The 11,393-nt window shown below is 41.2% G+C and overlaps 1 protein-coding gene across 1 annotated transcript; it reads left to right on the forward strand.

Moving 5' to 3' along the window:
* Positions 1 to 1,073: 1,073 nt before the first annotated feature.
* Positions 1,074 to 8,226, forward strand: WNT6 (Wnt family member 6; the record flags this gene model as incomplete). Its single annotated transcript, XM_083380328.1, has 3 exons — positions 1,074 to 1,287; positions 6,049 to 6,350; positions 7,765 to 8,226. The coding sequence occupies exons 1-3, from the start codon at positions 1,089 to 1,091 to the stop codon at positions 8,224 to 8,226; spliced, it is 963 nt and encodes a 320-aa protein (XP_083236454.1). The 5' UTR covers positions 1,074 to 1,088.
* Positions 8,227 to 11,393: the final 3,167 nt, after the last annotated feature.

Genomic DNA, 11,393 nt, shown 5'->3' on the forward strand with positions numbered 1-11,393 from the left:
AATAATAATAATAATAATAATAATAATAATTTTATTTATATACCACCCTTCTCCCGAAGGACTCAGGGCGGTGAACAGGGCAAACATATAAAAATACAAAAATACAAAAGTTAAAAAAGAATTAAACATTTGCCCAAGCTAAAACAGTACATCATATATTAAAAACAACAGTAAAAACCCAACCCATCCCCCATCAGGCCAAGCCGGCTTGTTCAAATAAATGCGTCTTCAGATCGCGTCGGAAGGAGCGAAGGTCGGGCGCCATCCGGAGCTCGACCGGCAACCGATTCCATAAATCCATAAATAATACAATTAAAACAATTTTAAAAACATTAAAACAGTGAAAACACCCACAAAATACATAAGTACAAACATCAGTTGTGATGATTAATTGTCCAATTGTAAAGCCAAATAACAGGGCCCTTAAGACACCAGGGCAGGTATATAGCCACGTTTTTAAAGCTTTGTGAAAAGCCATTCTGATCTCTGAGGGGAGACGACTTCATAAGGCAGGGGCTACAACAGGAAAAGTCTGTCTTCTTTGGCTGATGGATTTGTAGCATGTCCAATCTGTTGGATGAGATTGGACGGGTAGAAAGTCTTGGGAAAATATGGCCCCACAGGCAATCTGTAAAAAAAATTTACAATATTTCATTGTAAATGAGGTGAAAATTCTGAAAAAAAGAAAAAAAATGTCCCGGCCTAAAATTCATAAGTATAATGCTCAAACTCTCAAAGACAAAAAAAATAAGAGTGTGCATTTTTGAAATTCCTAAAAAAAATTGGAAGAAGAGCCAATTGGGGAGGGCATAATATGACTGTGCCCTAGCCTAGGGTGCTAAAATACCTAGAACTGGCTCTGGTCAGAGAGAATATTAAACTAGAAAGTCCTGGGACATACATCAGGAAATTTTACCACCCTTGGGAATATCCTGGCATAGGTTCAGTGATTAATTTCATAATTAATTTCTATGAGAGCCCTAAAGAGTTATGGATTAAAAAGGTTTAAGCCTACTAATTTCGATGCAACTAGAGTGTTTCTGTGTCTTTTCTCCAATCTTTCCAGGGCAGTGGGCAGCCCATTGGTCATGGATCCCAACAGCATCTGTCGGAAGACCAAGCGGCTGGCAGGGAAACAGGCTGAGTTGTGCCAAACAGAACCTGAGATTGTACAAGAAGTTGCCAAAGGAGCCAGATTGGGTGTGCGTGAGTGCCAGTACCAATTCCGTTTTCGTCGTTGGAACTGCACCAGCCACAGCAAATATTTTGGGAAGATCCTACAACAGGGTGAGTGGGGCAGGGTTTGTCGCTTGGGTAGATTACTGCCCTTTGGGATTCTTCCAGAGTAAAGGGAGGGGAGGGCAAGCATTTATTTTGTTCATAAAAGAAATTCAGCCAAATAGTCCTCACAATTAAAGAGAGAAGAAAAGAGAGGATACAGCGTATATTTCAGAGGTGACCAATATTGCCAGTGGGACAGAAGCTCTTACAGTATATGGAGATGATTCATTCATTCAGAAGTGAGGGGCAAGGGGAACAGAATAAATTTGCAACTCTTCTCTGCTTGCTTTGAAATTAAATTGGGCAGTAGGTGGGGTTCACTGAATCCTTGCTGCATGCTTTGAGCTGGGCTATTCAGATAGCTCTAGGGTTTGGGATTGATTTAGTGCTTCTGTTGGAGGCTGGGAAACAGGAACTTTCCAGTCATAACAAGCACTGTTTTTCTCTAAATTATAGTGATGTTTATTATTTTGTGTACTTCTTCCAATACAGTGGCCTTAGCTTAACAAACTATGCATTTACACTTCCCAAAGGAGCCTTTTTTAAAGCAGTTTTTTAAATCTATTTCACTCCTTGACTCACACAGCTGTTTTCAGTACTTTTAGCTCAGGGGGGAGAACAGAAATAAGAAAAAATATTCTTTCCTGAGCACATTTGTTGAGCTATCCTCTCCGATGTCTAATTTGTAACCCCAAAGTTGCAATAATATCTCCCAGCCAGTCTGCTCAACAGATCTCCCTTTGCATCCTGCTGGGCCTTCACTTGCAGATCCACCTGTTCCTTGTATCTCCAGTCCATGCCATATAAATACATCTTCAGCCATGCCCAACGGTGGCCCTTCCGTTGCTTAACACTTCTGTTCTTTTATGTATTTTCACTTGCATTGAGGATCTTAATTAGGCATGAAGCTTCTTTGTGTCTGTGTGAAATTGTGCCTGGTTTTGGTGTATAAAAAACCCATTTGAAAATTAAGAGCATAATATCATCCCACATCCTACTATATCCCCAGATGATTAAAAAAAGATTATGTGTCTGAAATGAAGATAATGAACAAGTGCTCATTTAATTAAGACACGTAGATAAAGGTGTATGTTTATAGTAGAATATCTAGTTTTCCTGCCATTGTCTTATTCCAGATTATTTTTCCCCCAGTTTCCCAATCTAGTCTACAGCCCTGAAATTCCCTGTTGGTCTCCTCTCCAAATACCACTAATAGACAAGGAGGCAATGTAGCCATTCTAACTGACCTATCTATAAATCTGTTTTATCTTAAGTATTGGATTTGAGAATCAGCAGAGATACAAAATGCTTGGGCCTCCATACTGAGTGACCTGCATCCAGAATGACAAACAATTTTTCGTGTATTATTTAAATCATGCAGTTAAAACACTTACGCCTTCAGGTACAGGGATTGTGGCTACAGGCTTCATAGAGAAGACTTAAACTGAGGCTAAAAATGTAGGTCTATTTTAAATGTGAACCCAGAAAGCATTTCAATTAATCTAGAAAACATTACTCCTAGTGAGAAGTAGCATGTAGGCTTAGGCAGTCTGAAGGCTGTTTGGTATAGGTTGCATTTTGATACGTGTCCCTTTCCAATAAACACACAGACATTTACTACACTGATAGGAAGGGCAGAAGCTTTAATTTTTCTTCCCCTGCCATTGATCCTTTTTCAGATGAGAGAAGCCACTAATCTTGTACATGGTCACTAGTGTGGCTGGAAGCTTTATCTTCTTCCTTTTTAGAAACTGATTCTTTTCTCTTATTAACTGATGGGAAGAAATAATTTGTCTCCCTTATTCAGGTGCAGGCTGAACAATTGGATAGTTAGAAAAAGCTGGTGGGGCACTTGAGACCTATAAAAATAGAAGCAACCAAACAAAACACAGCTAAGGGTCAAAGAGGCCTAGACACTACTGACAAGCAATGTAGGATAACACTTCTAGATCTTATAGGTATCCATAAAACATATAACCTGAACATAATATCACATGATCTTTTTTCATCTGTTTTATTGTATTCAGAGTATTAGATGTTTTATTTTCCTAACTTGAAAATAATTCTCTAAGCCTTATCCAATGTGATTAATTGACAACATTTTTTTAATTACAAGTCTTTTTAAAGACTTGTTTAAATTTTTAAAAATCTTGCAATTATTGTGTCCCTTTGCTCACATAAAGGAATGGCTCTTTTAAGATGATGCCTGTTACAACATGTGTATGTATGAAGGATACAATAACAAAGCAAGCATGCATGCAATTTATTAATATGCAGATAAAAAGTGAATTATATAAATCACTTAATGTTTATATAATTATTTTATAAAGACTTTTGAAACTCAATTACTACTGTATTGTTTTAATAATAGAATTGGCTTCTGCATTGCATTTTGCTTCCTGCAAAAAAATATTTGCGTTGTCCAGCTCAAATCTTAGCACAGTGGTTGAATATAACAGCTCATTTAGGGGCAAAATCAGGAGTGCCTTTGACAAGTTCAGAAGAGTTTTCATAACCTTGAATTATTAGTCAGGTTACTAGGATATATGAAAGTTGTAGTATCAAAACTTGAAGGCCAATAGACTGTTGTCCTTGGATTAGAATTGGAACTCCTTGTTCCACACATTAAATTATTAAATTATTAATGTTCACACATTAAATTATTGGGGTGTTCTTGGGCAAGCCTCCTTCTCTTATTTACCTCTCAGAGAATTGGAGATGAGGTTTATATGTGTGTGTGTGTTAAAGCAGAGATCCATATACAGCATTTTGAAATCTATGGAGGAAAAGAAAGAAACTAATGAAATAATGCAGCTGGGACTGTAGATCTGAGTATCTAAGTGGGGTCCCTTGATAGTGAGGAGGAGGGGGAATTTAGCACAGGATAAACCTTTGTTGTTAGGTGAAGACCAAGAATAGGATAAGCTACTGATGATGACCAAGGAAACACCAAGAACCCTGGCTTGGCCATGCCTTGCTTATAACCATCTTTTCTCTTGAGTGGAGACAACAGATACACAGTCCTAAGGGTTGCACTTTGTTCTTTCGCAGAGTGAATGTGAGAGCATGAGAGGTACAGGCACTGCCGGGACTTTGGGGAGGGAGGCAGCAGATTATTGCTACAGGCTGAAGGTTTACTGCTGTGACATGTCTCTCTGTCCTTGTAATGAAGCAATTATGGATGCTCCTAGACAGCACAGCAGCTTTTAATAAAGCCCAAGAATGTATCCATGTCTGGGAGAGATTTACTGCCCCTCCCCCTTCTCAAAGATTCTGCTCCTACATGTCCGTGGAGCTTCCTCAGACTTCCCAGCAACTGAGAGAGCAAGCTAGGCCATAAATATGGCCAGGGAGCGTCTCTACCACCTTCACAGTGAATAGCCGCCCCCCCTTCCCTCACTGTCAACCAGAAGGTTGGCAGTTTGGCAGGTTGAATCCCGAGTGCCGCGTAACAGAGTGAGCGCCTGTTACTCGTCCCAGCTTCTGCCAACCTAGCAGTTCGAAAGCACGTAAAAATGCAAGTAGAAAAACAGGGACCACTACGGTGGGAAGGTAACAGCGTTCTGTGCGCCTTTGGCATCTAGTCATGCCGGCCACATGACCACGGAGACATCCTCGGACAAGCACTGGCTCTTCGGCTTTGAAACGGAGATGAGCACCGGCCCCTAGAGTTGGAAACGACTAGCATGCATGTGCAGGGGAACCTTTACCTTCCCTCACTCTAAGGCCAAAGCAAGCCTCCCCTTCCTTTGTCCTTCTGCCGGCAACTGCTCCTTGATCCGAGGCATTTTAACACGCATGAAACCAAAGATGCTAACCCCTGGAGGAAGACAGAGTGATAGGCAACATCTACCCAAATGCAACATTGAACTGAAGGTGTGTTCCCTAACGGGATAAAGTTAGCAGCAACAAAGAATAAGGCAGAATATAATATCTGCCCTGCAAACGCTGCTGTGGCGAACAGGTGCAGGTAGAGCGGCAAATGCTCACTTTGGTTCGTCAGTTCACTAATTAACAGCGGGGCCGAGCCCAGCAAAAGGCAGGAACGAGAGCCAGAAAGCCACGGCGCTGGGGACGGGCGCTTCCAGGCGCTCGGGACGGGCGTTTGAAGCTACGGATGAGGAAGGCAGTGGAAATACCCGAGGAAAAAATGGCGCCCGTTCTGGCGGGACGGAAAGGGCGCGAACCCATTGGACAGCTGAAGAGATGTGGACGAGGAGCTCCGTAGGAAAGAGGCGCCGCTGCACCGCCGCACAGGGAAAAAAAAACCCCGCTACTTGCAGCCCCTGCTGCAAGCAGCCCCTGACTGGGAAAAAGAGGTAGTGAGGCGGCGGCGGGTTGCGGGTAGAGAGGAGACGGAGCCCTTGGCGGTGCGGCGCCTCTTGCTGGAATAGAGCAGAGCAAAGGAGAAATCCCTCCCGTGGCTGTGGCAGGTCCCAGCATGGCGAGGGATGCCTGGAACTCATGTCCCGCGGCGGAGGGGCGACTGGCGCCCCTCGTAAATAAAAAATCCAGATTGTTGAGACGTGAAGGGGGCTATTGGATCTTGGAATCCCACCCCCGTTGCCATTGTGTTGGTAACGAAGAAAGCAACTACAGACAATACTGTATCAGAAGCCTTCAGGGGTTGAATTGTTGCCTATCGTGACATGGCCTGCCAGTACCTCTTTGCTTTGCTCGGACATTAAGGTTATTTAAAAAAAAAAAACAACGACTTTGCCTAATGTGTTTTCCATCTCTCTTTCCCTTTCTTAATTTACAAAACAGATATCCGGGAGACAGCCTTTGTTTATGCCATCACAGCAGCTGGTGTTAGCCATGCTGTCACCCAGGCCTGCAGCATGGGGGATCTGCTGCAGTGTGGCTGCGAGGCAATTCGGAGCAGGGCACCTCCTCTGCCAGCTGCCATCATGGGTTCAGAGAGCTCTGCTTGGGAATGGGGTGGCTGTGGGGATGATGTTGACTTTGGCTATGAGAAATCCCGGCAGTTCATGGATGCTAAGCGCAAGCGTGGCAAAAGTGACATTCGAACTCTTATTGACCTGCACAACAATGAAGCAGGGAGACTGGTAAGGGCTGTATTGCTTCTTCATCCTATTTTATGTGGAAACCTCTGCTGATGGGCAGCTCTGCCTCCTTCTCTGTGCATAAACCAAGATGTACTTATTTGTCTGGTCCTGTCCTTTTTATGAGGTCCTTCTCTCTTCTGTTCCATCTTGTCTTATATGTAGACAATTTTATATGTTCTAGACCTCTTAACCTAATGTTCCTTTACCCTGCTGGGTTTCTGATCCTCTATAATTTAATAGCTAATTTTATGCATATTTGTGTGTATTTTGTTTTTAAATACTGCTTTATAAATGAGCAGAGCAGCCTTAGGTCACCAATGAAAACATATTCTCTGACAGAATAAGAAAACTCTATTGTTTGCTACAGAACCATTACTTCTGTTTCAAAAATGGATAAGTGAGTAAGTGAATGCAGAGGGAGGAGAAAGTACAGGAACAAATATAAAGCATTACGGGATGCTTCTGGAACATAATAGCTCAAGCTCAAAAGTGTGATTTAAGAATTTGGATCAAATACCATCCTGAACAAGATCTCTAGATGGATTTTGGCAAAACCTTATCACAACAGACTCTGATGTGATGATAGGAATATTGGGCTGTTAAAATGTCTGCTCCCATGTTTAAGACCTGTTTGGATAGTGTATTCAGTCCAAAATTAGTCTGCATCAGATGATGACTGATTCCTCTAAAATACAATTTATTTTATTATTATCTAGATTTCAGAAGCATGATGCTATAACATATCTTAACTCTCATTTTTCTTTTCTTTTTTTTAGAAAATGTAAGCCAGGAAATGCCAGTTTATTATTTTCAAGGACCATTATATTCTTGAAAAAGTATTCTGTGGACTTTTTCTGATTTTCACAGTTGAGCTGACTGGCATCACTGATATACTTCCAATATTGAGCTTAAGCATATGAAGCTTGTCAGCTCAGAAGCCAGGAAAACATTTGTGTTTCTTGTAAGATCTCAAGAAACAGCCTTTATAAAACACAACTTAGATAGCGATGCAGTCAGGCTTATATGAAATAGCAACTGATCTAATGTACTGTATTTTTTGCAAATAAAACTGAACATTAAACAAATTCAAAGCACAACTTAAATTTCTAGAACCCATATAAAATTGCTTGGGTATTGAAGTTGACCTGCTAAGTTATCTGTGGGATGTCCACATTTAAAGCACTAGCTGCCACATATTTTAAAGCTGTTGTTTTGGCAATAGGTAGAGAGATACAATTTCTGTTTTAGGAAAAGAATGCATCCATCTAACCTGAGAAGAAACTTTCTGTCTCTCTGCCTGTTCTCACTTCTTATTTAAAATAATCACCTAGGAGACTTAACTCTGATCTTACTAATCTTGCAATTGCCCTTTTCTTCCTATTTATTGTGGCTCTCCTCCCCCTCCCCTTTCTAGGCAGTGAAGAACCACATGCGGACAGAGTGCAAGTGTCATGGCCTTTCAGGTTCCTGTGCCTTGCGCACCTGTTGGAAGAAGATGCCTCCTTTTCGGGAAGTGGGTGACCGCCTGCTTGAACGCTTTAATGGGGCTTTTAAAGTGATGGGTGGCAATGATGGCAAAACACTCATCCCTGTGGGTTGGAACATGAAACCCCCTGACCGGCAGGACCTCATCTATTCTGCTGACTCACCTGACTTCTGCATTGCTAACCGCAAGACAGGTTCGTTGGGCACACGTGGGCGAGTGTGCAATAGCACTGCCATGGACATGAGTGGCTGTGACCTGCTCTGCTGTGGACGGGGTCATCGTGAGGAAACACTGCTCCTGGAAGAGAACTGCCTTTGCCGATTTCATTGGTGCTGTGTAGTTCAGTGCCGGAAGTGCACTGTGCGCAAAGAGCTCAGTTTATGTATTTGAGTGGGTATAGGAAGAACATTGAATAAGGATGACCCAAAGCAGAAGGACGGGAATGTACCCAGCCTGCCACAGAATCCCAAGAAAGCAAGCATCGCCAAAGCTGCTTAGGGTATGGGGGCATCAAGGTTATCTAGCTGGAATCAGAATAATATGCTAGAGAGACTGAGTCCATTTTGGGTTCTCAGAGAAAGGTTTTTGTTGGTGGCTAATACTGTTCCTAGCACTTGACTACAACTTCCTTGTAGCAACTGCTTGGCATCTAGCACCAGGCTATGGTTTCAGAAGGTCCTATTACTCCTTGCTACGTTTGACATGTACTGAACATGGGGGATCCTGCCTTACCTGATACTCTCACGATCATTTCCAGCAGCTTGGTCCTATCTAGGCCTCTCACTATGGATTATGAACTGATTCCCTAGAGCCTAGAGAGAGATGCTGTGTTTCACTTATTAATGGATCTTTACTGTGTTTAAGAGGACAGCAGAGATTTCTCACCCAATCACCCCACCCCTTAAACTCCCTTACTTCCCTTTGGGCTGCCATTTTTTTACAATAATAAAGTTATTTAACTCATTTTTTCAAGTGTGATTCAGGAAGTGATTACAAGTGCAATTAATATTGATTAGTAAGTAACTTAATTACTCGTTTTGTTCTATTGTTCATCCAAGTAGAATGGTTAAATGAAAAAAAAGTGGTTTGTTCTCCCTGAAATTATGTCCTTAAATTATCTTGGGAATACATCTTATAGCAAACATGGGAAACCTTTAGGACTAAAAAAAATGGGAAAAAATCATCCTTACTTGTATTAATAAATGGGAGAACAGTTTATTGCAGATTGATCTCTAATAATAGTTCTTGGGGAATTAGAAATGTTAGAGCTGGATTGTATTATATTTATGGTTAATGATGCATGGATAGGATCTGGACTGAGTTGATATCGGTAGAAGATGGCCCTGATGGAGACAACTTTTACCAAGTCAATGATCAGACAAGTGAGCCTTGGTGGAGCAATGGGCTAAGTAACACCAGCTGCCTGCAATTAGTGCAGGTTCTCATCCCACCAGGCTCAAGGTTGACTCAGCCTTCCATCCTTCCGAGGTAGGTAAAATGAGGACCCAGATTGTTGGGGGCAATTAAGCTGACTTTGTAATAATGCCGCTTGGTGTGTGTGTGAAAGCCCTAATAAGCAGGCATATACATAGAATGAAGGCTACTGCTAAGCTTGTAAGCCGCCCTAAGTCTTCGGAGAAGGGCGGGATATAAATGGAATTAAAATTTTAAAAAAGTGCAGCTTAAGTCTATTCTAAAAAATTGATTTGAGAAAACACTTCAGACAGACCCCTTGCTTAATTCACACAGAGACAAAATAAGGGAAACATTCAGATTTGCAAGATTTGGTCACTACAGTTGTCCTAATAAAAGTGTTTTTTAAAATGATATAGCATTGGTTTCTCAGTGTAGTCTACCCTGTAGGGTTTACAATACCCTTGTTCTATAGTTTTACAAGTTTTACCAATCCTCACATTACAATATGAGATGAAATCCAGAGCCATCTATGCAGTCCTATGTAGCACCAATATGTGGGGGAAGAGAAAAACCTCTTCACTGATCCTTGTAAAGAACTGAATTTGTAGGGAATGTGTGTGTAAGTGCTAGAGTACTTGATTTGAGAGTGCCAAAGTTGGAAATGGTACATTTTTTTAGCAATCTGATGATTTCTTCATTGCTAACACTTTTCAAGCACCCAAACCTGTACCTATGGACACGGACATCACCAGGTGGAGTACATAAAAATAAAATTGACTATATTATTGGGACAAAGAGAGTGAAGAATCCAGTTATAAGAGCAAAGACGTGACTAGGGGTGCTGGGATATATCAGCTGCAAGTTCCAAGTCAAGTTAAAGTGGAAGAACAAAGCAAACCAGTTTCCCCCATATTGTACTGACCCACCATTTTCAAGAAGAGCATTATAAATCACTTTGAAAATGATCTCAAGAAGGAACTTATCAAAGACTTTTAGAAAGCTTTTGGAAGAAACAAGCAGTATTATAATGACTTCTGTAAAGACCCTGAAGATGGAAATGGAGAAAACAAGGAAAGACTTCCAAAAGATTACCAAACTCAAACTGGCATGCTAAAGAATGCCAATGGATAATAAACTAGCGAATTGGAGGTCTTCTAGTGCAACTCCCTGCTCAAGCAGGAGATCCTATACCATGTCCAATGTCTTCTTAAAAAGCCTCCAGTGATTGGAGCACCCACAACTTCTGAAGCAAGCTATTCTACTGGTTAATTGTTCTCACTGTTAGGAAATTTCTCCTTAGTTATAGGTTGCTTCTCTCCTTGATCAGTTTTCATTCATTGTTTCTTGCCTTGCCTTCTGGTGCTTTGGAAAATAGGTTGACTCTTCTTCATGGCAGTGCCTTGACTATTGGAACACTGCTATCATGTCACCCCCTAGTCCTTCTTTTCACTAGACTAGACAAACTCAGTTCCAGAATCAAGATCATGTGACATAGTACTGTTTCATAAAGCCATAGTAAAATCACACTTATAATATGCTGACCAAAACTGGATGCAGTATTCCATAAAAGATATAAAGACTGGAAAGAGTGCAAAAAAGACCAACAAAGATTATTAGGGGTCTGGAGGCTAAAACATGAATAATAGGATTCTTCAGTATTCAAGTTTGTTGAAATCTATCTGGATCTTGAGCCTATCTTCTGGGATGTTGGTTATTTAGTGTCGTCTGCAAATTTGATGAGTACCCCTTCTATTCCATCATCTACATCATTTATGAAGGAAGTTGAAGAGTACTGGGCCTGAAACGGAACCTTGGGGTACCCTACCGCTTACCTCCCTCCATGTAGATGTATGTACAATACATACATTAAGGACTACATGTTGAGTGTGGTTTGTCATCCAGTTACAAATCCATTTGGTTGTGATTCTGTCTATCCAACTTTTTTTTTAGCTTACCAAGAAGTAGGCTGTGATCTACTTTGTCAAATGCCTTACTGAAATCCAAGTATACTATGTCCACTGCATACCCTGATCCACTAATATAATCACTGTCAAGGAATGAAATAAGATTTGTTTGGCATGATCTGTTTTTGACAAACCCATGTTGGCTTCTAGTTATAACTTTGCTTGCTTCTAGGTGTT

The sequence above is a fragment of the Vipera ursinii genome (assembly GCF_947247035.1).
Source record: "Vipera ursinii genome assembly, contig: scaffold_307, whole genome shotgun sequence".
NCBI lineage: Eukaryota > Metazoa > Chordata > Lepidosauria > Squamata > Viperidae > Vipera > Vipera ursinii.